General features: G+C 51.0%; 1 protein-coding gene across 8 annotated transcripts in view; it reads left to right on the top strand.

Moving 5' to 3' along the window:
* The window catches only part of NT5C2 (5'-nucleotidase, cytosolic II), a 62,754-nt gene extending 52,478 nt beyond the window's left edge, over nucleotides 1-10,276 (top strand). For 7 of the 8 annotated variants that reach the window (XM_054831004.1, XM_054831003.1, XM_054831005.1 and 4 more), the window contains 11 exons: nucleotides 698-791; nucleotides 1,811-1,864; nucleotides 2,996-3,079; nucleotides 3,828-3,869; nucleotides 5,041-5,148; nucleotides 5,497-5,563; nucleotides 6,251-6,421; nucleotides 7,259-7,310; nucleotides 7,560-7,620; nucleotides 8,139-8,315; nucleotides 8,498-10,276. In XM_054831004.1, coding sequence (XP_054686979.1) covers nucleotides 698-791; nucleotides 1,811-1,864; nucleotides 2,996-3,079; nucleotides 3,828-3,869; nucleotides 5,041-5,148; nucleotides 5,497-5,563; nucleotides 6,251-6,421; nucleotides 7,259-7,310; nucleotides 7,560-7,620; nucleotides 8,139-8,315; nucleotides 8,498-8,749 — 1,162 coding nt within the window. In that variant the 3' untranslated portion in view covers nucleotides 8,750-10,276. Of the gene's footprint in view, nucleotides 1-697; nucleotides 792-1,610; nucleotides 1,705-1,810; nucleotides 1,865-2,995; nucleotides 3,080-3,827; nucleotides 3,870-5,040; nucleotides 5,149-5,496; nucleotides 5,564-6,250; nucleotides 6,422-7,258; nucleotides 7,311-7,559; nucleotides 7,621-8,138; nucleotides 8,316-8,497 lie in introns of those variants that run through there. The other variant, XM_054831010.1, reaches the window with a different exon arrangement.
* Nucleotides 10,277-15,385: the final 5,109 nt, after the last annotated feature.

Raw genomic sequence — 15,385 nt, forward strand, 5'->3', positions numbered from 1 at the left:
GTGGAAGGCAAAGGTTTAATGGGATTTTACCTGGGAGCAGAGGAACTGTTTATGCCAACAATCCATCAGGTGACGTATCCTTTCTCAGGACAGGCACAATGATTACTGTCATAATAAATACAGCTCTATTAAATCCTCCTTGATTTCTTCTGATGCAAACTCTCATGGGTGTCTCAAAGATACCTCCACAGTATCTCGTAGAGGAAATTTCTCATGTTAACTCTTACCTGTTCAACACAGAAGTAGTTCCTCCTCTCAGCAGCGAGTATTACATTTAGTTGATTTCCATGGCACCCCCTTCTTTAGTGTTGCAAAGAGGGAGAAAAAGCCAGCACTCTGCTTACTTTCTCAGTACCAGTCATGTTTTGGAAAATGGTGCAAACTGCACAGCCCCAGTCGTTTTGCCTTCTTGTAATACTGTGGGGGAAAAATAAGATTTGCAGTCACAGAAGGCTGTAGGACTGCTGTGGAGGAACTCATATCCTAAAATTTTAAACAAACGTTCTTGGGTAACACACAGGTGCTGTTAAACTCTGGTTGTAGCCTTCTTTCAAGTCTGAGTCAAGTAGTAAATAAGAAACCATTATGGTAAGATGAAAACACAAGCTACAGACAACGTTTTGAACTGTCTCTCTCCTTGATGTGTTTCTTACCTGCTGCAACTGGCCACTGCAAACTCTCTTCTTTCTCCTCACAGCTGTGAAACAGGTTTTAAAGATGGAGACCTCTTCATGTCCTTCAGGAGTATGTTCCAGGATGTCAGAGATGCTGTCGACTGGGTTCATTACAAGGTGATTGCAAGAACTCCTTGGGACGTCTGTAGTTGTCACTGAGTTAGAGGGACTGGTTTGTAACTCATGAGTTAAGAAGTGTTATTCCACTTTTGGGCAAGAGCCCGGCTTTGCCGCCTAGTGAGCAAATAATAAATTGCAGTTGTATGTGAGTAAGTCAAGATCTCTACTGCCCTCCTAGTACTGGAACATCTCTGTCTTGGCTTTCTATTTCTTTTTATTGTTCCCAGATTCCATTTCTGTACCGTAATTCACGGGTTTTAGAACGTGGTGCCGTGAGGGTATTTGCACTTACAGTCCACAACTTGTACATTGTCCTAATTATTAAACCAGCATTTTACTGTAAATGGTTTACATTGGTACTATCTTATGTTGTCAGAAAAGTACCTGCTTTAAACAAAGAAATACATCAGCTCTTCTCTATTTAGAGAGGAGAGGCCGTTCATCTTTTTCACACACTTGTACGCAAATTTAGAGTATAATTTTGTGAGCATTAACGTCTGGTTAAAGTCCTGATTTTCTAGTTCTTCCTCATTCAAGAGGTCTATTGGGGTGGGATGGAGAACCATCACAGGAGAACTCTGTTCACAGTTGTACTCGTGGTGGTCCTTTTAGCCATGCAGACATCAGGAATCTATTTTTCTTTCCTTATGCAGTGTTGTGTGATACATGTTGGAGTTGGCCTTTGAGTAAAGCATTATGGTCAGTGTTGGAGACAGGTCGTTGACTGTCTTGTTTGGTATGGCAAATCTATTTTTTGTTTGTTTCTATTGTATTCCCTTCTGAAAGGGTTAAAATGCTGTTGAAGTGGATTATTTACCATGGTGAGGGAATCGATGGATCACAGAGTTTGTGATGGTCCCTGCTACTCAAAGCCTCTCATCTCTAGAGTCACTGATTCAGATTCGCCCTGGTTTGTACTTTCACAGCATTTTAAAGTGTGAAAGTTGGCATTACTTTGATGTCTCTTACATCATAAGTTTCCATTACCTCACTGAGTTCTGTTGTTTCTATTTCAGGGATCGCTCAAGGAAAAGACCCTTGAGAATCTGGAAAAGTATGTGGTGAAAGATGTAAGTGTGAAGTTACTTTACTTGTGCTGGGTGACATTCTGTACTGAGTAAGCAGGCAAGAAATAAACCTGCTGATTGGCTTTACTAAATCACAAAACAGATAACGCTGTGATTTCTATTGTAGTAACCAAGACAAAGTGGAAAGTTCGGACGCAGGCTTTATTCTGAGCCAGTGATCCATGTGATTTTGTATTCACGTGCACGTTTTTTACGTAAAATGTAAAAGCCAGAGGAAATGTTATCACGGGACACAGGTGAATACACTGGCAAGGCTCTTCTATGGTGGTGAAAGCAACTGTGTTCACTGCCCACATTTTCTCTGCCCAAGCAGACCTCTTTTTAAAAAGCAACAGATAAGCATCTTTGTAGACAGAAGTACTCCTTAGCCATCCAACAAAAATGTTACATGTGTTTAACCACGAGGTAGTGAGGGAAAGATCCTGAATGGCTCACCAATGTCCAGTCTCTTGATAGCCCCAAAAATGTGTGTTCTGCACATCTAATTGAGCAAGCTCCAGTGGATCCCATACTTTTGCCCTCTCTGCAGTGTGAAAGGCCCCTTTGGATCACTTACAGTATAATTATTCTTTAGTTTAGATGAGCTCTGTGGTAGAGTATCACTTTAAAGCAGTTAACCTTGTTTCTAGTTACATGCCTGCAAAATTCTTAGGAAACCGTTCTGTGAGGTAATCAGCTACTCTGGCAATGGACTAAGATTTATGATTCAATAAAAATAGCCCCAGGAGTAAATTCTCCCTAATTTGAGGTTGGAATTATAATGTGCTCCAACTTGTGGCTCATGTGAGCTCAGATTTCACCTGCCCCTGGGCCCATTTTGGGAATGGACTTGGAGCTGGAGGAGCTGCTCCAGCATGCCTGGCACGGAGCAGATCGGTGGGAGCAGCACAGGGTGCCTGGCACTGCGGTTGGCAAAGGCACTGCAGCCCCGCTCAGCCCTTCCCGCTCACCTTCCTCCCCTGGGCTGGGCTCTGGCCAGTGCAAAACACATGAGTTTGCTAGCTCGATGGTTTGATTTGCTTTGTTTTGTCTGGTGGGATCATAGTTGAGAGCGTTTTGCCCATGATGAATCTCTAACTTTTGTGTGTGATTTGTTTGTCCCTTGGCTTTCAGGGGAAGCTGCCACTGCTGCTCAGCCGCATGAATGAAGTTGGGAAGGTGTTTCTTGTCACAAACAGCGACTATAAATACACAGATGTAAGTGCTGCTTGAATTGTTGTGTTGGTATATAATGGAATAAGCAGAAGCCAGCCATTCCTTTGTATGGGTTTTGGGAGGACATCTTCTGGTGGAGAATTGGGTGTTTTCTAAGCTAGATGTAGGATGGTTTAGTGGTGAATGCAGATTAGGTCTTGAGTCATCTTTTGTAGTCCTGGTTCTGCTACTGACCTAATACAGGCCTGGCTTAAGTCCCTCTGTGCATCACTCAGTTCCTCAGCAATGAAAAGGCTGCAAGAGAAAGCGATACTCATTTTAGATTTCAACATCCTTTAAAATGCAGAACTTCCCTGTCAAGTGAGATAGTCTGAGTACAGACAGGTCACCAGAGCTGTGTCCTGGAGGGGTCTAAGAGCCAGGATGGGCTGTCTGCTGTGCTGTAGGAATAAACACGGTTACCACAATTCCAGTTAAACGTCAGGATGTTGCAACACTGCTAATCCAAAGTTTTATGTGCCATTTTAAAGCATTGCAAGATATACCTGAAGCAGTGTGCAGATTTCTGAAGCAAATGTGTTCTTTGATTATAAAAATTACTGGGTTTAATTCATGTCACTTTAAATTCCATCCATTCATTTTGTCTCCAAATCTTATGCTGACTTTTGTGTAAATCCTGAAAATAAAGTTTTATAACCTGAAAAGATAAAAGCAGAAAAATATGCTTTTATAAACTACACAAATGTATGTTTAAAAACACATCTTTGAATACTTACTTTCTGTCTTTCAGAAAATTATGACTTACTTGTTTGACTTTCCACATGGACCAAAGGTATGTGATTTCTAGACTGCAGTTCCAATAGAAACTGATGTGCCTAATTATCTGTGTAGCTGGAAAGCATTTTAATCCGCTTCATCGGCTGCGTGGGATTAGTTGCTTTAATCTGGTTAAAATACACTTGCTGTTTTGTGTCCTGTTTGAATGAGACCAAAGCAAATACGATACAACAAAGAGAAAAGAGGCATCATCTGGTCTCAAACAATAATCTGTGTTAATGATAACATTATTTTAGTGATAACACATTTTAACTGTGGCATTTTGCAGCCAAGTTTCTTAGAAATCTTGCATAATGTTTTAGATGATGTTTAAAAAAACCTTGATGGCAAGGAAAGAATTTTATAAAAGAGCAGAAACATTTATGGCTGATTGTGCCTTGACTATGGTAACTCCAAAAGTTTTAGTCATGGTTTTTCTGGTTTTCTGAGGTCAAAACTTAGCCCTGCAACTTTTGGAGAGAGGCTTATGAGCTGAATTTATACTGCTTTCTCAGCCTCCCAGTGGGAGGCTATCTCACGCTCAAAAGGTGTGTTTTCACACTGTACTCTAAAGGTAGAAAGCGGCCAAGGGAGAAATTTTCAGAATGTGGAAAATCACCACAAACTGTGATAGCTCCTTGCTGTGGTGTTGATCTCAGAAAGAGCGGCAGTATGGAGCAGAAAGGGCTCATGAATGCCCAGTGTCCTTCGGGCAGGGCCGTGATTCAAAGCTGTGCTCTGTGGAATTGAATCCAGGTTTTTTCCCACTCTTGGCAAATGTACCAACGTGGCCTTTTAAGACTGAAGCCATGAAGTCACATGTGTCTGGATCTACGCAGGATGTCACCTTCAGAAACAGTGACAGCAGTGTCATTTTGTCATGTACAGCATCTCTTTACGCGACAGCCGGGCTGTGACATGGATGTTCAGTGCAGTTCTCCTATCTCACACCACGTCCTCAGCCCTCACTGCTAGTCTGGGTCGGGATGGGCTTGACGCAGAAGGGGAGTGCTTTAGGAAATAGCACTCGCAACCCAGCGTGGTACCACAAGACGCACGAGCTAGGGGATTTTGATGGACCTGCAATGTCACAAGGTTATGGTTATGGACAATGACACTCCGGTTAAACTCCCTGTGGTTGATTGTGTTGTGCCTGATTCTGGGGTTTGGTTTTTTTGCCTTTGCAGCCTGGGAGCGCCCATCGGCCGTGGCAGTCCTACTTCGACCTGATCCTGGTGGATGCGCGAAAACCCCTCTTCTTTGGGGAAGGCACCGTGCTGCGGCAGGTGGACACGGTGAGTGGCATATGGAGGGTACCTCTACGGCTGGAAGGGGCTCCTGCACCTCCTCTGTGGCATCTCTTAGTGGCAATGGGCAACACAGTGTTTAGAGAGGACCTGCCCTAGAGATGGTGGGCTGGCTGCTCCTCTTAGTGGTTCCTGAGCAACCCCATCACCTGGGGCACAGCAGAGCTCGAAGCTTTGCTGCCCTCTCTAATGTACTGCAGGTGGCAACGGGAAAAGATTGTGGAAAGCCACCTCTAGGCTGCCTGGGAGTGAGAGAGACAAAGAGTAAAGTATCAATAAGACAGAAAAGATCCAGAGTATCAGCTGTCTGTACTAACGCAATGTCTCCTTCCTCAGGTGACCGGGAAGCTGAAGATTGGTACCTACACTGGCCCACTGCAGCATGGCATCGTATACTCAGGAGGTGAGGCAAGAACCCTTCTTGTCCTGTGTAGTGGCTCTGGTGCCCTTGTGGCCTTCAGCCACTCAGGCTGTGAGGAGACTCGTGCCAGGCGCTAGGCAGGGTTGTGCTTCCCAAAGCACATTGTCCTGTGCCCTCTGCACGCTGCACCAGAAGCTCTCCATCATCATTGCTGCCCAATGCAGGGAAGAAATGGACCCGTTCCTCCTCAAACGCCCTTTTCTTCCATGCTTGGCAGGGTCTGGGAAATGCCACTGCAGGGCTCGTGGTAGAGGAGGAGCTGCAGCTGGCCCTGTGCAACATTCCCAGCGGTACTTAACAGTGCTGCCACCAGTATGACCATGTTTGGAGGTGGTCATGCCCCTGAGCCGGGGAGGGGCAGTGGGTGGTTATACAGGGCTGTCTGTGATGCCCAGGGCTCCATTACTCTCACATGGGGTGGGAGGCAGCATGGCCCCTCTGCTACTGCTGTTCATGTGTGAGGGGGGTGTGGGCAGAGCTGTCCCTGGGTGAACTCCCAGGTGGGTGGGCAGTGCCCCGTGCTGCCATGGCAGAGCAGGGGTGCTACGTTTAACAGTGGAGGTTTCTGGGAGGAGAATGCACCTGCTCTGTCCCTAACCCTGGCCCTCTGACATGAGCCACACGTTTCCTTTTGGCTCCCCGTTCTGAGCCATGCCATTCTTCTCTCAGGCTCTTCGGACACAGTCTGTGACCTGCTGGGGGCCAAAGGGAAGGATATCTTGTACATCGGAGACCATATCTTTGGAGACATCCTCAAGTCCAAGAAGCGCCAGGGCTGGAGGACCTTCCTGGTGATCCCCGAGCTGGCGCAGGAGCTGCACGTCTGGACAGACAAAAGCGGTCAGCAGCTGGGCAAAGCTCAGGCCAGGCTTTGCTCTTGCTTGCCGGGTGCTGCACCCCTGAGATCACCAGGGCAGAGGGGTGCAGGGGAGAGATCGCCCTGGCTTGCCACTTCTCCTTTCGGCCCTTTTTCCCTGGGTCTGGGTGTCGGTGGCAGGAGCTGGGGCAGCCTCAGGGTCTCAGGCCTTTCCCATGCTCTTTCTCAGGCCGCTTGCATGTGATCAGCCAAGCACTGAGTTGGCTGGGGGGAAGCTGCAGCTGGGTGGGGTTGAGTTGTTCCTCATCCATAACCCTGCCCCCAAAACTACTCTCCCTCTGCCCGCATGGAGCTGTGGCTTCTGCAGTAAAAAGTATCTGACGAGACACCCTGTAATACCTGAGCCATGACTGCTCTCCCATCTGCAGGGAGTCCCTGCTCACCAGCCGCTTCCTCCTCCTTCCTCCCGCTCCCTCTGCTGCTCTGCTGCCAAAGTGCTGTGTGTTTCCCATCCTCCAGCGCTACTGCTTTTGTCCCAGGTTTGCCCTTTGGTGTGTAAATAGGTCTGGGGTTATGCAAGTTGCCTTGTGGCTGGTTGGAAGGTTTTGGTGAGGGCTGCGAAGGTTCAGTGTCAAAACCAAAAGGGGCAACCAGAAACCAAGCCCAAAGCTCTGCCAATGGCACAGAGCGCGATTGAACCCCCTCCCTGCACAGGGGCAATGAGATGCCATGCTGCTTGATGCAGTGCCCCTCCACCGCCACGCAAGGGGAGCGGGCAGGATGGTGGGTTTGATTTCAGCCATTTTCATTTCAACAGTTTAAACTTACCTTTTTCCCCTTTCTTTTTCTGGATTTTCCAGCCCTTTTTGAAGAGCTGCAGAGTCTGGACATTTTCTTGGCCGAGCTATACAAGTGAGTGTTCAAACAGTGACAACTTTCCTGCTGCCTCTCCCAGCTTAGCAACAGCTAATGAGCAGCTCTGACAAATCCTTGGGGTTGGGTTAGCAGCACTGCTGCTGGAGCTTTGACTTGGGCCTGGGCTCTGCCCACGAGACCAACCTTCCCCTCCAGACCAGCCTCCCTCCCCCGAGCCCCCATCCCACAGCCTCTGGTTCTGAAAGGCTTTTCACACCATGTATTTACCTTCTCGCCTGTAACTAGGCATCTGGACAGTAGCAGCAATGAACGCCCTGACATCAGCTCCATCCAGAGACGTATTAAGGTACCAATCATAAAAATCCCTTTTAATCCTTTTGGATCCCAAAGGAACCCAACCCCACTGCTCAGCCCTGAAATGCTTTGCTTGTGTGTGGGCACAGCAGGCTTGGCAGAGCCGTTCCATCTTTGTGGACGCAAACAGAGGAGCTTCTCAGCTCACCAGTGCCATCGGCTCTCCTGAAAGGCAGCCTGGTCTGGAATAGGGTCTCCTTCCTCGTGCGCACAGCAGCACTGACGGACAGTGCTCACTGCTGCAGGACAGGGCACTGGCAGGCACAAGCTTGGCAGGGCTGTAGCCCTGGGGCACCAGCCTGAGGCAGGTGCTGGCCATGAGCCCGCTGCTGCCTTCCCCTCTGTTAGCTGGGACGCGGCTGCGCTCTGATGCCACAGGGCATGAGCGCATCCAGCCTTGCTGGAGACCCTTGTAGATCTCTGTAGCCCCCAGCTCTCAGTGCACTCCACTTCAGTGTTGTCATGCTGCTGCCTGCCTGCCTCAGGAACTAACCTGCCCTTTGCTTGTAGAAAGTGACCCATGACATGGACATGTGCTACGGGATGATGGGGAGCCTCTTCCGCAGTGGCTCTCGGCAGACCCTGTTTGCCAGCCAGGTGATGCGCTACGCTGATCTCTATGCAGCCTCCTTCATCAACCTCCTCTACTACCCCTTCAGCTACCTCTTCAGAGCCGCCCACGTCCTGGTGAGTTGCAGACCCCAGGGAAGTGGGCAGGGATTTGTTAACACTTCCACAGGTGCCTCCATTTGACACACCGTGGGCCAAAGGATCATGTTCTGGGGTTTGCTCTCCATCTGTCTCAGGGAGATACCCTGGCACTGAGCCACCCCTTGCCTATCCCCTCTCTCTCTCTCTTACATGTGTAGATGCCACACGAGTCCACAGTAGAGCACACGCACGTCGACATCAATGAGAAGGAGTCACCGATGGCCACGCGCAATCGCACCTCAGTGGATTTTAAAGATTCTGACTACAAGCGGCATCAACTGACCCGTTCCATCAGTGAGATCAAACCGCCCAACCTCTTCCCCCAGGCACCACAGGAAATCACACATTGCCATGATGAAGATGATGATGAGGAAGAGGAAGAGGAGGAAGAAGAGGAGGAAGAGGAATAAGAAGGAAAAAGCAAAGCTTCTCTGAAGATGAACCGTGACTCTAGCAGTGATCAGGAGCAGATTCCTTTGTTGGGGCCCTTGGGGTGATGGGTTGGGGGGGGGGGGGGGTGATTCTTGCAAAGGCACATTTTGAAAGTGACCAGAAACTTTTAACAAATTAACACTAATTAGGAAGAGACCCTTGTTTTCAGTTTTGCAGACGGTTCAAAAAAGCTGATGGATTCTGTCTGGGTGGTGCATTCGGATTGGACTGCCCTGCCAGACAGGGATGTGCTGTCATGCTGCTCCCATTTCATTTAGGGATGCTGCATGTTTCTCCCTTTCCCATGATGGTTTCATTTGAACAGTGTCCTGTGAACGGTTTTTGCCATTTGTTACATTCGCTGTGGAGAAGAAAGGGATGTGCTGGGCCCTGCAGGAGACAAAATGATCCAAATCCTCCGGCCCGTCAGGTTGCTGCCCTTAGCCCTCTGCTTCTGGGTTACAACCTGGCCCCTCCCTGTGTTAGCCAGGGTGTTGCTGTGGCTTCCAGCACTCAGTTTACCCTCTGCTTGGCGTGCGTTTCTCTAAGTGGTTCGATTCCTCTGGCCGTCATGGGTGGCGGTGGAATTCCAGCTCTTGCATAGCTGCAGCTGTACACATTTCGGCTTGTAGACGCTTGTTGTCCTCTCCCAGTGTTTCAAAGCTCTCTTTCATCATCGGCATGTGATGCATGATATCCGACGCATTTCTCAAACAGCTGAGCCGCACACTGTGTTCTCAACTCCTGTAGTTTCAGCAGTAAATATTAACCCAGACGCTCGAAGCTACTGCTTTAGCATTACGTTAGTCGGTTTGTTTTCCTACTGCCTACTACTGGCCTTTCTGTCTGCTCAGCTTTAAGAAAGTGAAGCATCCCAAAGACAAACCCAGCTGCCATCTGGAGTGAAAGGGCCTGTTATTCCAGGGTGCTGTGGGCCATGAGTGTCTGCCCTAAGCTAGGAAACAGCACGTGCCACAGGGCCAGCCCTGCAGCGGGAGCTGGGAAACTCCAGTCTGGCTGGCAGCTGCTCTTGTCTTTGGGCTGGAGCAAGCGGACCCTCATGGCTGGTTGCGGTGGGCAAGGCTGCGTCCCTGGCCAAGGAGGGTGATGGCTGCAGGCTGCTGCGTAGGGACTGAGGGTGCCCCACAGGGATGGGCAAGTGGTCTGTGTACCCGAAAGCCAGCCCAGGGAAGGTGTGGGGCCAGCATGCGGCTGAGTAACAATGCCCTGTGTTTTCCTCCGTAGCACGGGTGCATGCTACCCTTACTCCAGCCTGTGCCATTTGCTGTGAAGGGATTACAATGAGGGCCCTCTTGTAATGAATTTGACTGTTGTTTCAGTACCATTTAATTTTTTTTTTTTTCCCATTATAAAGTACCTTAGGAGAAAAATAAAAAAAAAAAAAACCAAACAAATAAAACAAACCCACACCACCAACATCTGAGCAGGAAGTGCTGCTGCTGTAGTGGCAGTTCAAGTCAATAAATGATGATGTTTCTAAGAAATGCCTGGTGCTTTGTGGCGCGTTGCTGAGATGATGAGGGCTGCGCTGGAGGTAGCAGGGAGAGCTGGGACTGGTCTGCAGGGTCCCAGTGGGACAGGGGGCTGAGGCAGAGGGAAAGCGTTGCTGGGAATTGGTTGTGTGAAGCATTGCCGAGCAGCGGCTGTGGATCTGGCTCTAAGGGCTTGTCTGGGGAGCAGGTGGGCAGGAAGCGACAGGGGCAAATGAGGCTTTTTTTTGGCCTGGATTCAGAGAGAGGAGGGGCTTTTCCATGTCGAAAAGGGCAACACCCCCACCCTGCCACTACCTCCAACCGTGCCCCATTCCAGGGCTCTTTGCCACAGGCACTACCAAGGGCTGCTCGCCACCATGCATGACCCGTGCCCATGGTGGCACAGCACAGCCCATGCTCATCGGGAGCTGCAAACCTGGTTAAACAGAGACAACTCCCTGGGGGAGGTCAGTGCTGCCACAGCAATGGCACCAGCTGACCTAGCCCAAGGCCATGTGTACCCTGCACCCCGCCAAGGGGGACAGCCCTGGGGACAGCCTGCTGCTGTGCTCAGCCCTTGCCTATAAACAACCCCCTCATATCACCCGAACCAGACCAGCTGAGGCCCCGCCATCAGAGCTACCACAGAAGAATATTCAGTACTCAGGGCCCAAAGTGCCAAACAGAAAAGCGACACTAAATGGCTGCAGATGGTGGCCAACAATCAACACCTGACACTCTGGAGACTACTAAACACCCCAAACCCAGCAGTGGGTCCTTGACCCCATGATTTTGGGGTTGGCTGCAGGAAGGGTGTGAGGGAGCTGTTCCTGAGCCCTTTCACTAAAGGCCATGCTGGGCTTTGCTATGTTTAAACCTCATTTCTCCAAGTATAGCCACTTGAATTTTTTAAGCTTTAGCTCAGCAGCTGGGGAGGGCATGCAGCTGCGGGAAGGGAGGTCTGGGGAGCTCCGCACATTCCTCCTTCCTAACCGATCACCACAAATAGCTCACTCCCAGCCCAGGGCTATTTCTGACTGCGATGGGGAGAAGACTTCAAGGCCGGAGCAATGGAAAGTATTTGGACCTCACTTGATGGTGGGAAAGCGGTGGGCAGAGCCTGATGGACACCCAGGCACTGTTCACTGCCCCATCTTGTGCCAATCTGCCCAGCCTGCAGATTGTGGCTGCGCCACAGTGCTGCACTCAGAAACCACCAAGTGAGCACCAGGGTGAAGCCTCTTGCCCGAGCTGGCACAAGGGACATGTCCACATCCCAGTTTTCTAGCCCACACCTCTGGCAGGCAGCTGCCTGCACCAGCTGCTGCCCCCAGGAAGCCGGTGGCCTGGCAGTACCACTGTCTACTGGCAGTACCGCCATCTCTGATCGGCTCTGCAGCCTCCCCAGGAAAAGCCATCATGAGCTGCAGCTGCTGCTGGGCTCCTGCCACTCTCCTCCCAGCCTGTTCCCCCCTCACAGGCTGGGCTGTCGCCCACCAGCCACACCTGCAGCAAAAGCCTGTTGGAAGCAAGGTGAGCACTGGGACAGGCCTCACCCCTGCCCTGAGGTCTCACTGACCTGATTTCTAGTTTCTACCACTCCAGCACCACACGCCTGCCCTCAGTCCTCTGCAGAGCTGGCGGGGACTCACAGTGGCTGCACCGAGCAAACTCTACCAGGGCCAGGAGCCCGAGGCTCGCTCTGGCCTTTGCCACAGCCCTGCAGCCGTTTTGTGTTGGGCACCACCAGCAAATCCTTCTGAATGGGGCAAACTAACTAGAGGTGCTCCCAGCTCCTCTTCACCATCTCCTCTCTCAGCAGGGAGTGAGCCCACTGCAGCTGAAGCACAAAAACCAGTCTCAGACTATGCCTAACCATGCCAGAGGGTGCAAAGCCCTGTGCCAGTCCCTGAGCAGCAGCTAGCGCAACCTTGGCACCTGAAGCCCCAGCCACCTGCCGCATACATTGACAAGGCAATTTTGTAGGTCCATAGCCACCAGCCCACCCTGGCCCTGCACAAGGGTGCTCACCTCCAGCAGAATGGCCCTGGGGCCTGCTGGGCTGCAGAGCGTGCGGCAGGAGCGCAGGGTTGGCCAGGCACTCAGAGCGATGCAGCAGCGTTGGGGGGGGAGGGGGTGCGCGGATGGTCTGCCAGGACTTAACAACCCATAGGTACAAAAGGTGACCTTGAGCGTGACTCGCAGTACGTGAGAGCTGGCTCAGCCACACAGAGCCCCAGGGGTAGCGGACTTTGCCTCGGGCACTGCTCCCGCCCCGCTGCCACAGCACAGGCTGGCCCCTCCATTCCAAGGAGCCCTGGGCTCTCCTGCCCTGCTGCTCCTTCCTGCTGCTCTTCACCGTCAAGAGCCAGCCCGGAACTCTGCCTCCACATTAATTCTACTTACATCCTGCTTGCAGCATCCCACCATGCTCCACCCGCTGCCAGGAACAGGCACCTGCAGGGGAGCAGAATTTCTCACACTCTCCCTGTCCTGCTGATGCGACCTTGGGGAGCAAGGTCCGGGGGATGGGGCCACCCTGCAGCACAGGAACAGGGACAGAGGCTGCACTGGCTGCAGCAAAAGCCCCCACAAGGCTTGAGCAGCCGCTGCCCAAGTCGCTAATCCAGGGTTTAGTGGCTCAAGAGCTAAGTGAGGAAGAAAGCCCAGTGCAGGGAGAACAGCTGGCTGAAATGGCCGTGAGGAAGACAGGGGTTGAGGGATGGCAGAAGCACAAAATGGGCGCACGGTGGAGCTGTGTCTGGCACGCAGGAAAGGGTCAGCTATTCCTCCGCCGGAGCTGGAAGTGATGCTGGGCAGAAATTCGTCTCCATCACTGCAGGCTCTCCAGAACTCTGCAGCCAAAGTCCCAACACCAGGGGAGCAGGCAGCAGCACCTAACATGGGGGGACGGACAGACTTGCTCCACCAGCGACTCCCATCCAACAGAGCCACCCTCACCACCAGCCGTGTCCCTCGCTGGCAACCCCCAGTCACACACTGCCTGGCAGGAACACACACTACAGATGGACAGAGAGACGGCATCTACGCTCCCGGACAAACAAACATGATATATGGAGAGCAGGTTGTAAGTAAGGGGGTTTTATTAGTGGAAGAAAAAGACCCTCGTGCTTGAGGGAACTTCAGAAAAAAGCTGCTTGCCATTGCCACGAGCTTCCCAGCTCCGGGTCAGCAAAACCACCAGCACAGCCCTCCCCAGCTTGAGGACTTACAGGCCCAGACCCACCAAAACAAAGAGCAAGACCTGGCTCTAGGGGGAACAGGATCTGGCCTCTCCATGACTCTTGACAGCTGAAATGGAGATTAAAGACCACTGATGTGCCAACAGCAGAGATCTGGGTCCAGGATCACCGACATCAGCCCCACCACCCACATGCCAAAATCCATCCCTTGGAAATGAGGGGGGGAGCATGGAGGAGGGAAAAATGCATAAACTGGAATGTTCAACAGAAAAAAAAATCATCATTTATCTAAAAAGAATAGAAATAAACAAAATGCTTTTAAACAAAATCACAAAATATACAAATAAATCTGGTACAAAATAAATAGGAAAGATTGGAAATCTACAACAAAATTGGAATAATTATAAAATTCATTCGTATGACAATCAGTATATGAAACGTATACACTTCATTCAGGATTTCATTTGTGCTTATTCAGGTTTATGTACACACATGGAAATACTGTAGTCAGAATACTACAACTCTGGAAACCCGAAGTTATGTACAATATGATACAATTTGCAAAGATCATGTACGATGGCAAATAAGACACAGGGAAGAGCTGGCTGGAGTGACTGACTGGGTTCAGACAGCCAGGAAAACGCACCGCGAAGGGCGAGCCACCACGCTTCTGAGCGGGGGGAGGCCGAGGCAGCAGCAGCCGGGAGGAGGCTCGGGGCAGCCGGGAAGGACCCAACTGCAGGAGAAAGGTTTGGTGTGAGACCTCCGGCTGCCGAGCACCAGCCGCTCACGGCTGCCAGGAACACTTCTCAAGGATTTGGGTTTTCAGGTTCTATGTGTTTGGCATGCGGGCGCCTGCCCCGTGATGTGGGTACCGAGGTTGGCTCTGCAGCTCCACATGCTGGAGCAAGGACACGCCAAGAACTCTGAGGTCCCTCAGCAGGGCCTGACCCTGAACCACTCGTAAGCCACACTTGTGCTTAGGAGGACATGGATCAAATGGGACCGGAGCACTGGTGCTGGGGTCCTGGTGGGTCTCCACTCTCCAAATTTCATGTGGTCTGCAAGGAAGGCAGAGTCCCTTGAGCACCATCTCCTACCCTTAGCATGACGAATGAAGTCAGGACGGCTGCAGCATTGCTCATTCCTGCCTGCTGCACCTCCCTCTCTTGCCTTCCTGAACACTCAACCAAACCACAGCGAGGAGAGCAGAGGAACGGCCACGACCGATGCGAGCGCAGCAGCCGCAGAAAGCCACCTTGCTGAATCCAAGCCAGCACGATGCAGAAGGACAGAGCACGTACCCTGGGTAAAAACTCGCCGGCCAAACCAGCCCAGCCCAGCCTGCTGGGACCTGAGACTTTAAAGCAGGGATGACACCAGAACTGATCTAGGCTCGACCAGTCTGTCACTTCTGTGACCAGAGGAGCTCCCACATTGATCTTTGGGGGAATCCAGAAGGCATGCATTCACTATTGGCACTTCCCACTAAAGGCCTATGATCCAGGCTACTTATCTGACACCTACAAGTTTCTCACTTGAATTTGGAAGGATTTAGTTCAACAGTGATGCCCAGAGGATAAAACAACACCTCCTTTTATAAAGCTCTGTGGTCTCCAAACAGTTGAAATCGGATGCTAGACTGCTCCGCCAAGCACTAAATGCCGGGACGAGCCTTTCCTCCCCAACAAACCTGGCTATCAACCACCTGCGCACCGCTGCCAGGAGGAGAAGACAACAGAGACATCAAATCCACCTCTGGACCATCGGAGCTGCCTGCAGCCTTTGCATGTTTCCGGTGCTTGTTTGGCTCATGACAGCCGACGAACCTCAAGCCCGGCTCTGTGACAGGCAGTCTCTGTTGAGAACGGCCCAACCTCTCCTGCTGGGGGGAGGATTAAACATCAAGCACTTCGCC

The sequence above is a fragment of the Grus americana genome, chromosome 7 (assembly GCF_028858705.1).
Source record: "Grus americana isolate bGruAme1 chromosome 7, bGruAme1.mat, whole genome shotgun sequence".
In the NCBI taxonomy this organism is placed as follows: Eukaryota; Metazoa; Chordata; class Aves; order Gruiformes; family Gruidae; genus Grus; species Grus americana.